At 43.5% G+C, this 16,290-nt stretch overlaps 1 protein-coding gene and 1 long non-coding RNA gene across 5 annotated transcripts in view; both read left to right on the top strand.

The window, feature by feature from the left end:
* The window catches only part of LOC310710335 (glyoxal reductase-like), a 70,371-nt gene that overhangs the window by 39,837 nt on the left and 14,244 nt on the right, over positions 1-16,290 (top strand). For 2 of the 4 annotated variants that reach the window (XM_083511235.1, XM_083511233.1), the window contains 4 exons: positions 4,018-4,109; positions 7,423-7,605; positions 9,232-9,291; positions 14,238-14,356. In XM_083511235.1, the coding sequence (XP_083367361.1) occupies positions 4,018-4,109; positions 7,423-7,605; positions 9,232-9,291; positions 14,238-14,333 (431 nt within the window). In that variant the 3' untranslated portion in view covers positions 14,334-14,356. The remainder of the gene's footprint in view (positions 1-4,017; positions 4,110-7,422; positions 7,606-9,231; positions 9,292-14,237; positions 14,357-16,290) is intronic. The other 2 variants (XM_083511234.1, XM_083511232.1) reach the window with 1 other exon arrangement.
* On the top strand, positions 4,116-7,394 carry LOC310710415. Its single transcript, XR_014528053.1, has 2 exons — positions 4,116-5,421; positions 7,029-7,394. It is a non-coding gene; the product is annotated as an uncharacterized lncRNA (long non-coding RNA).

Consider the following 16,290-nt stretch of genomic DNA (forward strand, 5'->3'; position numbering starts at 1 on the left):
GGAAACACTGGTTTAGGGCTTTAAAGGTCAGCACCAACACTTTAAATTGTGCTCGGAAACGTACTGGGAGCCAATGCAGATCTCTCGGGACCGGTGTTATGTGGTCCATGCGGCCAGTCCCAGTCACCAGTCTAGCTGCCGCATTCTGGATTTATTGCAGTTTCCGGGTCACCTTCAAATGTAGCCCCACGTAGAGCGCATTGCAGTAGTCCAAGCGGGAGATAACTAGATCATGCACCACTCTGGCGAGGCAATCCGCAGGATGATGTGTCAAGGCATTGGCCAGGCCTATGCACAACCAATGATTAGACCACGCCCCCAATGGACAATATACTTGTAATATATGTCAATGAAGAATGCTTTTATGTGTTTCTTCATTGAAGTATGTTGCAGGTACATTCATACTTTTGTGGGTAAGTTGGTTGTGCATGGTGAACACTGACATTTCGGAAAAATGGCCTCATATTGTGAACATCTTCCTCGTTCCAGGATCTTCAGGGCAAGGTATCTACAGATTTAAAGGCCATATATTGCCGCTTGCGCGTATGAATACGTGCAGCTCACATATATATAACAAGGAAAATTGATGCTTTGCCATATTTTGCTGCTCCTCTCTAGCATGCAAATGGTATGGTGAGCGCTGCATCTGAATTGCAAATGTTCCATTTATGTTAATATAAATTTATATTTAAATCCCAGATCAAGGTAGGTGTCCACCCCATTATACATCCCCGAATCCTATTAGCATTAATGGGAATTATGCAAGCATGCTGGGCTTGACAACACAGCTGTTTGAGACGGACAAGGAGTTCCTTCCCTCTAGCTGTTCCATTTATGTATGATTCCTGTGACAAGACAAATCAGTGGTGATTCCACGCATAGGGTGGCTGTGCGCCAATTCATTAGCATGGTAATAATCCTTTCGAAATTGTCTCATGCTGTATTTTTCAGATTAATTTGTGTCTGTTCCGTTTTCACCTTTTCACGAGTGAGAGGTTGCTGGATTTATGCTACCTCCGCGTTCTGGGAGCTGTCAGCTCCCTCAAGCTTCGGTGCAGCAACACATTAAAGTCCTGACCTTCCCTGATAAAGCGCTGCTAGTCTTGAGCCCCATCACACGTTAAGGTTGACTCCTTTTCTGTGTCATATCGCAGTCCCTAAGAGCAATCAAACATCCAGCCTATCATGTCCATAAACACAGTGCATGCAGCAGTTAAGAGGCTGTTGTTGTGGTCCAAGACGTTCGCTATTCAAACGTTGCCATTGGAAAAAGCCCCCTTTTCTCTCAGCCTGAATATGAATTTAGAGCTTTTTCATGCAATGGCATGGTTGAAGGTATCTTTCGGAATTTGCGTACACTCTGGTTTCCAAAGTTGGGAATCTTCAGCTTTGACCTTCTGCTGTTTCCTTTGGCTCCTAAGGGTTTGTTGGTATTAATATTTTATTGAAAAGTTTTCAATTTTAAATAAATGAAGGGATACAAAGAAAAATGAAAGAAAAGAAAAATGAAAAGGCACAAAAATGTGTAGAGAAAGAAATAATATATGGACATGTGCGAAAAAATACCCTAACCCATACATTCTTTTCTAAAGTTGCAATTTGTATCTGAATACATATGTAACTATTAATAGCCCATTATACATTTTGTATAAACTCATTCCAAATATTGTCATATTTATCCAAGCAAAGTCTAAGTTGGTAAGCAGTCTGTTCATAAGTTGTGAGTGATCATATTGCCAATTTATTAAACAGGATCGTATCTTAGGAGATCCTAATGGCATTTTTTTGGTGTGTGTGCGAGCACACACACACACACACACACACAGAGAGAGAGAGAGAGAGAAAGAGAGAGACTTTTACTTCATGTTTTAAAAGCTTTGTAATATTTGTTATAATAGAGCGGTCATTGAAGTAAAATGTTGTTGTCTACCCTGAGCTCTCGGGGAAGTGAGCTTTGTGAACTTTGGAACCAATGGTCTGTCCCTGGCTATTCATAAAAAATATAATACTTTGTGTACTGCCTCAGATGAAAGGTCCATCTGGTTCTTTTACCCGATAAAGAGGTACTGCAAGTAAGCTCACAACTAGGGTGTGATGGAACTAGCCACCTCCTGTTTTTCATCTGAAGCTTCTGGTTAAGAGAGAGGCTTTCTCTGAACAAACCTTTTCTGGAGAACTTTCTTCTCCCAGGAATTCTACAGTGGCAGAAGCGTGAACACCATTCAGAATTATTCAAGGGTGAACTTAACTGAAGGTTGTTGGGTAGGTTCCATACAGTGTTGGAAATTGTTTTTAAAACATTATCTTTTGTTGGGCTGGTAGGGTTAAGGCACCAGAACCTGCTCACTTTGCCATAATGTGCCTTCTAACACAGAAATCAAAATTAGTGCATGGCTGCTTCTTAGCCAAGAACAATGCCCGGTCATTTTGATGGCTGCTCAGAGTTATTCCTTTCTTCCATTGTTCCCTGCCCAAGTGTTGTCTTCACAAGCCCCTTGTGCTGTGTTTGGGCTGTCTAAGTAGCTTCCATGTTTTGTTACCCATGTCTTAAATTTTCCTCCATCCATGAGCTTGACCCTTGTTCGTCAGGACTCTGGGGAAGGGAGGAAACCACCCTTGTCTCCACTGTTCAAGGAAGCAGGATGACCTCGTACTTTTCCATTGCAGTATTCTGTAGAATACACAGGATAACTAATCTAGCACTGCCGTGAAGCACCAGAAAATCAGTATGGCTGATAATTGCCCCATATAATAGTTTCATTCTGAAACAAGAGCTATGTGCAGTTTGAAAGCTTGCAACCCTTGCCAATTAAGACATGAGATGGATTCAGAGAAAAGAGATTGCCTTAAACTTTATGGACGTTATCATTTTGCCTATGGCAGATGAAACCACTTAGGCAAAAATCGCTTTAGTTTAGCAAATTAGGGCAAATTTCCCCCTTCTTTTTAGCTGTTTCTGGGACTATTGGCACAGTTCAGTTCCATATACACACATAATTTTGTGGAAGCATGCTGAGCTGCATGCATGTAATTACGGCCCTTTGATGGCAGGCAGCGTTAGAAAATGCAAAACCCAGCTATAGATTTGTGCTCTTAATTCCTGACTGCATAAGTATAGTTTCTGTGGGTTTTATTTTACTGAATGTCTTCCTTGCAGCAATAACCTGAAAGTAGTCAGAAGTCTGTTTGGATTGTTTGTCCTTGTGTTTTCTTACACCCTATTAGTCTTCTACGCATGTTCCACTTCTTTTGAGCTTTTGGCAGGCTGTTCAGAACACCATTTCCTCCTTTTCAACCTGGCAAAGTCCAATTGTTCTTTGCTTACACTACACCAGCTTTTCCCAGAATTTAGCCTGGAGCTTGAATCCACCAGGGAGCCCCCTGTGTGTTTAGATTATAAAACTGCTTCCTAAAGGGATCTTGATTGAATTGTGTCCTCAGATAATGCTGTCAAACTGCAAGTTCAGTGTTGTTCTTTTTTAAAAATTACCCTATGATGTTACTCAGAACTCTCGTTATGCATAAATTGGGGTGTGTGTAATCTTCCTCTCACTTGATGACCGTTTCATCATTCCTGAAATGTATTTATTTTTATAGCCCACCCTCTTCTGAGAGCTTGTATGTAGGTAACAACCTTTTCTTATCTCATAAGAAAGCTGACTGATGCTGAGAGGTGGTTATTTCCACAGGGCCATTCGGACACAGCCAAGCCATGCTCTACTACTTAAATTTGGGTACCAAAAGTATTCAGAATTTAAATGGTAAAGTACACACATGGTGTCAGCAATTGTCTGCCGGCTCTACGTGTTCACTGATGGCAGGGGTTCCCTGATTGACTACAGAAATTGTATGTGGGAGTGGACCCCATTTCCATGTTTAACAGGCCGAAGCACTGTTAAACCCAACCCTCTTTTCAGTTGGGCCACTTGGTTATAATGTGTGCACTCGGCCCCTCTCTTTTCTCCCACCATGGCAGAATGTTATAAACATGTAGCACCTGTTTTTGCTTTTGTTCAGGTTTATGCCGGTCTATTGGAGTAAGCAACTTTCTTATTGATCATTTGGAAGAACTGAAGGAAGACTGCCAGGTAACCCCACACGTTAACCAGGTGAGTATACTATGCATAGTGGTTAGAAGGCTTTGACTAGGAAACTGGTGTTTTGGGCAGATGATGGAGAGCATGAGAGGACTTGAATCCAGCACCACACACCCAACAAAGTGAGGGCAAATCCCAAGGCAACAGCCGCTACTCAGCCTCACATTGAAGCTGTGCCTGCCCCATTCCTATATAATGGAACCCAAGGGTTGGATCAATATTCCTTGCTAGCCACGTATAGCACCTATTTTGTCCATGTACTGTACTGATTTGGGCATTAAAGGTTTGGGCAGAAACTGTACACAAAGTTCAAGTCCTTCATCCAGTGAGAGCCAGGAGACCTGAACCTCCTGACAATCTGTTTCATTGAATACAGTGGTACCTCGGGTTAAGAACTTAATTCATTCTAGAGGTCCGTTCTTAACCTCATACTGTTCTTAACCTGAGGTACCACTTTAGCTAACGGGGCCTCCCGCTGCCGCCGCTGCGTGATTTCTGTTCTCATCCTGAAGCAAAGTTCTTAACCCAAGGTACTATTTCTGGGTTAGCGGAGTCTGTAACCTGAAGCGTCTGTAACCCGAGGTACCCCTGTAATTCCAAACGAGGGGTTCTGCTATAATACTATAAGAGAGGGGGAAAGCTTCTTTATCAACTTTTTACATATGATGCATAATTTTATAAAATTCTTATCCCATCCTTTCCATAATCTGCATGTTTCTTAAAACACACACACCAAGGTAGTCCAACGTACTGATTGGTTGACTTTTTCTGCACTTTCCCCCAGCATATTTCTTCCTTGTGAAATAACACACTGTTACTTCTGTGGTGTTTAGCGAGTCTGGAAGCTCCGCCTGGAGTATTGCTTCTCCATTCTTCCTCAGAGTCTTCAACAGTAAATACTGGGCATGTCCCATAGCCTGTTCAGGTGCAAGCAGCATGGGCAAATGAGCCACCTCCACCATGTCTCTGCAAACTGTAAACATGCGGTGCTGAATGCCACAGAGAGGTCAAGAAACTTCAAAGGTTGAAGGGATGGATGTGTCTGCTGTTTGAACCTTGTCTCTTATCCAGCCCGTCATTTTTGATCACAGTCGGTTTAGGCTGACTCAGCCTAGCCTTTGAGAGCCTGGTTTTTTCAGAGCCTGGATTGAGCAGATGCCAGGCTATTGTTCCTGACTATTGTTGCTTGGAAAGACAACATGTACTAAAGATGAGAAACAGGAAGCAGTCCTTCATCCTCCTCAGGGTGGACGAAATTTTCCACATTCCCTGTGTTGATGTCATGGTGCTAAACTAAGATATCGTGTCGTCTTCTCCATCAAAAGTACGCAAAACGGTTAGGTCACTGGAAGACGTGTGACAGCTAAAGCAGCTTTTTTTCCAGAGAATTTATGTTGGATTTGTGCACATGAAGGGGTTGTGTTTTTCTGTCCAGGAACTGTGTCATTTTTTGGATTTGCTTAATCATCCATGCTTCAATTACGGGGAGGGGTAACATCAGAATAGTTCACGTTTTATTACGTTTTGCCACAGAATGACTTCTTGCGAGAATCTTGGGTTCCTATATCAGTTGTATTCATCTCATATTCATACATATTTATTCCTTCTTCCTTTTGCCTGTCACCTCCTCCTATTCGTCAGGAGGAATTGACTGTTGATTTTGAGAGGTGGGACACCATCATTGAGCCACTCCAACCAATAACATCGGTTTGGATGGGGCACACAAACACCAGCAAAGTTCCTTGCACAGATGATTTGTGCAAGCAAGCTAACTTAAATGCCTTTTTTCTTTCTTTCTTCTGCCCACACCCCTTTTTAAATAAACTCCACATTTTCCTGACCCATGATTGTAACTAAAGGACAGGTTTCTATGTCAGCATTGACCAGGTATACTGTGACACCTGTCTCTCAGTCTATGAAAGTGTAAACTTTTATATTCTGCTCTAATCCCTAACAACACTTGGGTTGCATAGTCATAACCACCAGTGGAGATTTCACCATATCTATTAATTTAAAAGTGTGTGTGTGCATGCATACACACTAATCACAAGCCTAATTAAGATTAATGAGAAATCAAGGACCATATTGTCCTTTTCCTTTCCTTTCCTTTCCTTTTTTCTTTCTTTTTAGGTTGTGACCAGCTTCCCTAGTGGGACCACTTTTGGCCTCAGCATCCAACACACTTTTTTTGCCCAATTCCCCATCCCTTCTAAAACTTTCTATGTTCATGCTCCTGGTACTCTTTCTTCTTCCACCCCTCTCCTTCACTTCTCCCCCTTTGACTGTTTAAGTTCCTTGGACCTGACCTTTTTTGTTTGCTTTATACCATAAATTTTACAGAATATTGGCTAGATTAATGTCACTGTGTAACCGGTCCATATATGTCAGGAGGGAAGAGACACGTATGCTCTGTCTAAAATATATATACTTAAGTACTAGATAAGTTGCTAAATAAGAAACTTCAAGTAAGAATTTTAAAAAATACAAATTTAAATTAATGGGATTTTCCATTTTAAGGATACCTCAGCCATGCTGTGTGTGTTGTTTAAGAAAGCCTATGTTTCCCCAAGTTGTCCCTCAGGTAGGATTTATTAATGTGCTACTGTTGCACCTTGGGGGGGGGGGATTCCTTCCCGTAACCCTCTGTTTAGATTTATGCACAACCAACTAACCTAATGGAAGATTTTGATGAAAGCCTTACAAATGAGGTCAAATTTGATCATATGGGTTGGGTGAATACTTGCCAGGCTATTCTGCAAGACTCATCTCCACATAGATCATGTGCTGAGATCATTTCATGATGGTAGAAGAGCAACTGTGTGAATTTGCTCTACAAAGAGGTGGAATTGTACAACTGAGGTGAAGGCAGGTACTTGTATAGTGGCATTTTGGTGATAGGCAGGTCATGGATGGCTGTGCTGTTCTTTTCAGTTTCTTATTCATAGGAACGTGGGGGGGAGGAGGAGGAGGAGGAGAAAGAGGCAATGATCTTGCATGATTGCTGTCTTGGGACAGAGCTCTAATGCACCCAGCAAACGGCTTCAAACATTACTGCAAAGAGTTGGTGCATCTCTGTAACTTCCGAGGATGCTGGCAGCCAGCGCACAAATTTTCCAGAGTACCATGTTTCCACCCAAGGGACTTTTTCCTGGCATTTTGAAGGGAAGAGAAAATATCAATATCAATTTCTTCTTTCCTCTTTTTTTTTAAACTGATAGCACTCTGCCAAATAAGGAGTAACACTTCAGTTGCTTGCCCTTTGAGTTGTGATAGATTAAAAGCTGGCGATGGTTTTAACTGCAAAGTTTCTTCTCTTTTATAAAAGGTTGAATACCACCCTTTCCATAGGCCTCAAGAATTAGTGGATTACTGCCAAAGCAGGAATATTGTTTTCGAAGGCTACTGCCCACTTGCTAAAGGTGAAGCCCTTAGTCATCCTGACGTAATTCAGCTTGCAAAGAAATATGGCAGAACTCCTGCACAAATATGTATACGCTGGAGCATACAGGTAAGTTCTAAAGTTGCCAGCATTCTTGGTCCCATCCAGGTGCGCCGAATCCGAATAGATATTGGGGGAAGGGGCTGACGCCACGCACGATGTTGTGTGTGACACCCGGATGTGATATGTGATATTTGTGCGTTGTGTTGAAGCTTGTTTTCCGTTTCCAGCAGCTCCTCCTTCTCCTGCTGCTGTCACAGGCTGGGGACCACTTCCTCTCCATGGCAGGAAGAGGAGGAGCCACCAGGTTCCTGGTTCATGTGATAGCATCATGTACAGGCATCGCACCTGGACAAACATTGAGGGGGCCCAGCCCCCTGCTAACAAATATTGGGGGGCTCAAAGGGGTTCAGCTCCTAGGAGCCAGCATCCCTGAACGCATCTCTATTTAAAAAAAAAGTCTGTAATAATAATAGTAACAACAACAACAACAATAATAATTTATTATTTATACGCTGCCCATCTGCCTGGGTTTCCCCAGCCACTCTGGGCGGCTTCCAATAAAACACTAAAATACAATAACCTATTAAACATTAACGTATTTCCTGCCCACCCACATAAAACATGCCCAGTAATAGTAGACATACCTCATGTGTCTCTTAGTGCCCTCGGCGCTAGGAGTACACCGATGTTTCAAGGTTGTTCAGTAGCTATTTAAAGTAATTGGCTTGAAGTCTAGACGATTGTTGGGTAGAGAGATTGAAAGATACCTCGTCCCTGGGACTAAGTTTAGCTTGGTTGTTCCTGCCAGTGTCACACAAGCAGTCTGTTAGTGGAAGAGATCCAAAGATTGAGCACCCTCGTCTTCTGTCAATGTAGAACTATGGTGGCTGAAATACTGGCCGGCAAGAAGTAGGGTGCTGTGTGGATTAATTCTTTGTCAATTCTTTGGGCCACTGTGCCCAAACCTGACCTGCAGAGCTGTGTTTGATGAGCGCATGGTTCCTCCCTTGGATAAATATACTTGCAAATCATTTCAGCATTCGTGTTTTATAGAGAGACTTCTAATATTGTTATATTTGGAGATACATAGGACCCAAAAGTGACTGCAGACATCTTGCTAAAGGAGGTATTTTGGCTTAGTGCAGGCTTCCTCAACCTCGGCCCTCCAGATGTTTTTGGCCTACAACTCCCATGATCCCTAGCTAGCAGGACCAGTGGTCAGGGATGATGGGTATTGTAGTCTCAAAACATCTGGAGGGCCGAGGTTGAGGAAGCCTAGCCTAGTGCTTCCAAACAGCAGAAGAAGGGAGTAAATCTGTATGTGGGCTGTACCACTGAGGATAGGGGTTTACAGGGTTCATAGGAAACTAGCCCATTAGGGAGAAGAGTAGACTAAAATACTTCTCCCTGACACCTAGTTTCCATGTGCAGGGGTTTTTATATGGAAGAGCTTTCAGTCATTAGAATTCCCCACCTGGTACATTCCAGACACCTGCTTATCATCTCAACTAAGCTGAATTGTTTCAGGTTAACTTAACATTTATAAAGAGATGATTCACTGACAACTTCCACTAATTAGACACATTGACTTGGGTGAGATAGTTCTAATTCATTCTCCCACTCCCTCTTTCCATTTTCTTTTTAAAAATAGAACTTTAGGAATATATGAATTGTTTTTATTTTTCATTCTAGAATGGCATTGTCACTATTCCAAAGTCTACAAAACCAGAGAGGGTCCTGGAAAACTGTCAGGTAAGAGCAGATTGCCTTGTGCCAGATGTACATGAATTATTCTACTTTGGACATAACTTTTCATTATTTTACACTCCTCCTCTGCCATCCCATGTCGATTAACATAAGATGGAATATTTGGGAATAACATGAGAATGAACCAGAACTTTAGCAAGCACACATGTAAGGAAACAATGAGAAGTTTAAAAGCTGTTGATTGATCCGAAACATCACAATCTCAGTGACAAAACATTGAGAAAATGGCAAGAGCCAGGTGAAGTGGGCACCTCCATGAGAAGAACAAAAGTATACTCGCTGCATTATTTACAGAAATGTAATATAGCGTATTAAGGGCATCATGTGCTAAAAGAGGAAATAAATCCTGCAGCAATTCCCAGTTAAACCTAGACTAAAGCTAAATTTGAAACGGATAAAGCTAAATTTGTATGTTTTAAAATGAGGTGGGCTAAAATGAAGATTTAGCCTTATAAGTAATAACCTAAACGTACTTCCGCCTGCTGAAACTCAAAAGTTCCTTATAGAGGGGATATCTCTCCTCTTTTCACTAGGCAGAAAAAAGGAGGAATTTGAATTTGATTGTATAAGTTTAAAAATCGTGATTTTAGTAACATTTCTAGAAGCAAAGTATTAAATACCTCTTTTTTCCTATTGATTCTGTTGCTCCACTTGATGTTGTCAATTATCACTATGAGAGATTGTTCTCTTTGTTTCTGGTTAGAACACAAGAATATTTGTTCCCAAAAAGAAAAAAGTTTGGCTTAGGAGTAGAATGAAGTTTAGCTTTAGTTCTTGGGAGACCGAAGTGTAGAAAATATTTAACACTAAAGTGTAGATTTAGAAGAGGACAGTTCCCCTGCAATTAAGGAGATTAAAGGCAATTATATTCGCAATATGGGTGGGGTGGAAAGCAGAGTGAACCAGATCAGGATGTGGGGGGTACGGGCTTAAGACCCTTGTAGCCTTAACATTGCTTCCGGACAGTACATGTATTGATGGGTTTTTTTGCATAAAGTTTGTGGACAGGATATATACAGTATCAGCTGTTTATTGAGCAGTCATTCTGATTTGTTTGTGGGTGTCAGATGTTAGTGGTGGTTGCTTGTGAGTAACCAGGCAGGACTCTGACCTGTCTTAACAGGTTTTATTTTGGTGCAAAACTATTTACAGTGCAGAACCATCAGTTCATGTCTGCCTCAATCGCTAGCAGAATCCGGGAGTGGTCGTTTCCGGGTCCTCCCCCAACAGAAGAGCTTAGTCACCCCCAGCCTTTTCCTTCCTTCTTTGCGTTTTACACCTCTGCGCAAGGTGGGCTTGGCAAGGAGCGGTGCCGAGGCTCCCAGTATCCTCCTCTAGCCCTTTCCCCCTGTTACCTGGGAGGTGTAGCTTTCCCCACCCTCAGACTGACAAGGTGTAGCGCTGGGGCTCCCAGCATCCTCCTCTGGTCCCTTCCCCTCTTCCCCACTGGAGGTGTGGCTTTCCCCACCGCAGGAAGAGGAACTGCTTCTCAAGATTTTCAGAGGTTCCCTGTATCCCAATCTGCCCCTCTGCCTCCCTTCCCTGTTCTAATGGCAGTCCCCTGAGAGTGGGGGGGGGGGGTTTATCCCATACTTCCTAGTGCATTTGCCCATCACTTTCCTTACTGCATAAAGTCTGGAATTTTTTGAAGGGAGATGAAGTTTGTTGTGCAAGAGCGTCACACCCACTTTAATGGCACAGCCTGAATTTGCCAGTATGCAATTTAATCCCACTCACAAAATAAGGCAGTCTGGAAGTGCCCTGTGTGTTGTTGAATTGTGCAATGAATGGAAAGCTGTTTTGGGTGTCCAAAACGGTTGCATGTAATTTCTAAAGACAGAACTAAAATGAGGGTAAGTTGAAAGCAAGCTAAAAGGGACATTCAAGAGACAATTGTCTACAGGGCAATTGGAGGTTATTTAATACCAGAATATCAGAAGTACAGATATAACGATGAACACAAATTGGAAAGATACAAACAAGTCCAAGAGAATGCAAGTGTGTTTGGTGAGCAAAGTCAAGGAGGTTATAAAAAGCAAGAAGGCTTCCTTTAAAAAGTGGAAGTCTTGGCCAAGTTAGAAAAATAAAAAGGGGCACCAACTCTGGCAAAACAAATGTCGGTTGGTGATAAGGAAATTGGAGAGCACCTTGCTAAAAACACTGACACAAGCAACACATTTCTTTAAATATATCAGAAGCAGGAAGTCAGCCAGAGAAAGGCAGTTGGTTTCTTTGATGGCAAAGATTCGAAAGGGTTATTGAAAGAGGATAGGAAGATTGCAGGGAAGCACAAAACTTATTTAACATTAGTTTTCAGCATGGGAGATGTTGGGCAGATACTTGTTCCTGAACCACTTTTTCAGGAAGGGTTTTTGAAGAACTAAGGCTGCAGTCTGCTGCACACTTACTTGGTAATGAGCTCCACTGTACACAGTGAGACAGAGGATCACTCACACAAGACTGTGATGGCCAAGAGCTTAGATGGCTTTAAAAGGGGTTTAGCAAATGCATGTCTTATCGCGACCTTAGGGTGAAAGCTGGGAAATAGCCGGATAGATAGATAAATAAGTAGATAAAATTATCCTTGATAGTTAAATGGAACCTCTGCGTTCATAGACCAGCTGTTATGGGTCACCTGAGGGAGAAGTCATGACATTTATTTGTAGTTTGAGTTGCAGATCAATAACATCTGGAGATCCAAATTTGGGAAACCCTGATTTACATTCTAGGAAATGTATATTCCACCCTTTCCAATGCATTTTGCATCACACAGGGCAGCTAACAGTGACTGAACCAATAAAATCATACAATCAGCATATGAGCCGAAACAGATAAAATAAAGGCAAGTGCAGCAGATAAAAGCAACTAAAATTAGGGTTTGTTAAGGCCATGCTACACTGAACAGGAAGCAATTAGAAGGAGAAGGTGCAAGGAGGGTTCTGATTAGCTTGTCAGTTCACACTTGGCAACCGGGCATTGCAGTTGTGTTTTTAAGCGTTTCGGTCGATAATGCAGTTTACCTGTATAGGGAAGCTTTTTAATGTGTGATGTTTTATTATGTTTTTATATATGTTGGTAGCTGCCCAGAGTGGCTGGGGCAACCCAGTCAGATGGGCGGGGTACAAATAATGAAATTATTGTTGCTATTATTATTTAAGTGCCCCCCACCAAAGAAAATCAGCACAAATGAGGTGGTGGGGAGGCAACACAGAAAGCATGGGAAAGCAGCGGGCTGGCAAAATATGCCATGAACATTTTGCCACGAACAGTCCCACAGATATTCCAGTTGGTCTTCACCAGTTAAAACAGTGCACCAGTGCTTTAGTTGACTAAGCTACCAGTTTGAAGAAATAAATGCTTGCAATCCCATCCCTTTAAAAACTTTGCTAAAAAACACACCTCAGGTAGTCCTGGGGAAGAAGGGATTTATTGCTTCTGAGACAGCCAGGGGAAGAGAAGGACTTGTTTAGGATATGCCGGGTGCGTAGCGTAACAGTTGCACATCTAATGCTGTCGTCTCTGCCTTTATCCATGCACACAGCTTACAGGAATTCCCAGTTCAGGGAACCAAGCGAGGGAAAGGGGAGGCAGGCAAGGAAATGGCCTTTCACCGTATGACATGCGCCGCCTGTGATCGAACTTCGTAAACTCTAGGAAAGAGTCCCTTCCTTACAGTCTGTGTCTGTCCTCCCCCAGGAGCCATTCTAGCAGTTCTACGTGCCAGCTGGGGTGTTCCAGGAACTAAACCTGTGCTTCTCAGAAAGCATATTTACAAAGAGGGATAACTCTTTGTCTGGCTAGGAGAAGGGATTTTTTTAAAAAACCTCCCAGCCAGGGAATCCCCTTTCTCCCAGAAGCTCTTAGTCTCAGCAACATTCTGTGCATATTATGTCATCACTGTATTTCCAATGAACACTGGCTTCATTAAGTAGTCTTAATAGTGTAAGACTTGTTATTTCATTGTGGTTTTCTTTCCCAAGTTCTCCTCCACTTGGTGTTTTGACCCACATTTCTCCCAAAATTGTTAATGGTGATTTACAGAGGTGTGGGGAGAGAGGAACAGAAGGTATTCATGGGCATCCCTTGGTTTTGGAACTGATCGTGGAATTATAGCTGTAGATGAGACTTCAGGGTCCAACCACATTGCTTTCAGGCGTAGCTGTGGAATTGTCTCCCACAAGAGTCAGCGATGGCTGTTAACTTGGGTGGCCTTAAAAGAGGATTAGATAAATTCATGGCGGATAAGGCTTCCATTGGCTACTCATTCTGATGGCGCAGTGGTTGTGCTCAGATCCTGCCTGTGGGCTTCTCCAAAGGTATCTGTTTGGCCACCTGAGAGCAGAATGCAGGACTAAATGTGCCCAGCAGCCTCTTTTTAAGTTCCTACATTATGTTCATGCTCAGTTTATGTTGCACTGAGAGTGTGGGAAGTTGGGAACAAGCAGTGATAGACGAGAAATGGCTTAGTACAGGCATATCCAAAGTCCGTTTCAGGGGCCCAATCGATTTAATCCAGCCTCCTTGGTGGCATATGTCCTGGGGTAAAATCCTAAGAAAAGCTCAACAACTTTACGGTAAACCTACTCTAAGAAAAGCTCAACAACTAAAAAAAGGATTGAAGAACAACTTTGGTCGGCCCTCACACATGTTCCCTTCATCAAATCTGGCCCTCTTTGAAAAGAGTTTAGGCACCCCAGGCTTAGTAAAATAGTCTAAATAGATCAAATATGCGAGCCTAAACACATCATAGAGAGGAAGTCAAGTATTTTCCAAATTAAGTAGAGCTATGACATTCTAACTATCTGGTTGTAGATACAAACTCTTGAACCAGAATTATGATTCAGGATGCCGGTGTGTTTTGAAGAAGCAGGCAGTTGGTTTTTATTGTTGCCTTGTATGTGTTCCACTAACCACATATACATTCCCCTTAGGTCTTTGACTTTTCCCTAGCAGAAGATGATGTTGCAATTCTGAATGGAATGCATGATGGGAGACATGTCTCCTGGGATCCAACCCCAGTTGTTTAGATGCCAAGGCTTGGATTGTTGTTGTAAGTTCCATAGTATCTGAAGGGACAATGCAGCTTTTGTAATGTATTCTCATGCAGTAATGCAAAATGAAATGAAATATTGCCTCGATAATTAGCTATACAACCTATTTGGGTGTGGTAATATGTAGCTTAATAACAGAGAATGTAGAATTTACACTTTTCTCCCCCAAGCCCTTACAGTTTGACATCGTCACTCTTCAGCCTTCCCAACAAGTTCGATACTTCTTTTTTCTGCTCCAGCAAAGCCCTGTCATTTTGTATCTAGCATTTTTTTAAAAATAAATAAATACTGTAATAATAATGGGTGGTATTCAACTAAGTTTGAGTATAAACTTTACATTCATGGGCCTAATTTAAAGGTAAAGGGACCCCTGACCATTAGGTCCAGTCGTGACCGACTCTGGGGTTGCGGTGCTCATCTCATTTTATTGGCCGAGGGAACGGGCGTACAGCTTCCGGGTCATGTGGCCAGCATGACTAAGCCGCTTCTGGTGAACCAGAGCAGCGCACAGAAACGCCGTTTACCTTCCCGCCGGAGTGGTTCCTATTTATCTACTTGCACTTTGATGTGCTTTCGAACTGCTAGGTTGGCAGGAGCTGGGACCGAGCAACGGGAGCTCACCCCATCGCGGGGATTCGAACCACCTTTTGATCGGCAAGTCCAAGACTCTGGGTTAATCCACAGCACCACCTGTGTCCCTTGGGCCTAACTTAGTCATGTTCTTTTCCGTCAACGGGTCTGTTCCAAGTAAAACATGACGCAAAAAGCCCCTGCACTATTTCCTAAGAAACAGCCCTCTGGCATGAAGCATTCCTTAGATCCCTCTCATCCTTTCCATGCATGCCAGCACAGGATGTGCTCCAGAACTCCAGTAAGAAGTGCCCCATTCCTTCTGACACCAGTTATCCTTGACACCAGTGGGGACTAAAATTTCAGCATTTGCAAGCATCTGCAGAGAAACAGCCTCAGATCCATAGATTCTGCAAAAAGAGAAGGACAGCTGCTATTTTGAATTCTCTAGTTCATTCTGCTTGGTTCTTCTGCACTCAAGCAACCCCAGAAAGTTGTGCCTGTCTTGCCAAGGCCATCCAACATCTTATGGCAATAGTAAGTGCCACAGAGCTAGTATCTGCTCTTTGGTCATCTTTGTTTCCACCCCAAAGTCAAGGGACACCAGAGCAAATTTTTATGCAAATAGGTGTGAACGTGAACGAGTTCTAAAGAAAAATACCTTCAGTATAGAGAATCTGTAATAGATCTAGATGAGCCTGATCTGGGGAGATTTTCTAGCTTCGATAGAGCAGTGTTTCCCAACCGGTGTTCCGCGGCACACGAGTGTGCCGTGAGACATCGGCTGGTGTGCCGCGAGATGCCTGGAGGGAGGCGGGCGAGTCGGGCGGCGAGAGGCGGGGCGGCGGCGGCGAGGAGAGGCCGCGCCTCCTGCTGCTGCCTGGCGCTCCTCCTCGCAGCCGGCAGCGCTGCCTGGGCGCCTCCGTGCGACTCTGCCTCGCTGGGTTTGGTCTCCCAGCAGAGACGGGTCACACGCGCACCTCCCTCCCTCCCTCAGCCTGCGCGGAGGGAGAGCCAGAGAGAGGCATCGCTCCTGCGCGGCGGGAGAGGGAGCAGCCGGAGCGATGCCCCAAACGAGCTGAATTCCGAGCGAGGGACTGAGGGGGGAGGGAAAAAACTTTTACTTTCGTGCGTCCCTCCCGGCGTGACGCTGCGCGCTGACGTCACGGGGCGGGGCTTTAATGGTGGTGTGCCGCGAGATTTTTTTTCAGTAGACAGGTGTGCCGCTGCCCAAAAAAGTTTGGGAAACACTGCGATAGAGGCTTGCCTGCCTTATCACTTCCTGAGGCTCAGCTATGGGAATGAAGACTATCCCCATGGGGTCCTGCCATTCTTCCTCCAGGGACTTCATGAAGATTCTGGT

Source organism: Podarcis liolepis, assembly GCF_965112155.1.
Source record: "Podarcis liolepis genome assembly, chromosome: 6".
Taxonomy (NCBI): domain Eukaryota; kingdom Metazoa; phylum Chordata; class Lepidosauria; order Squamata; family Lacertidae; genus Podarcis; species Podarcis liolepis.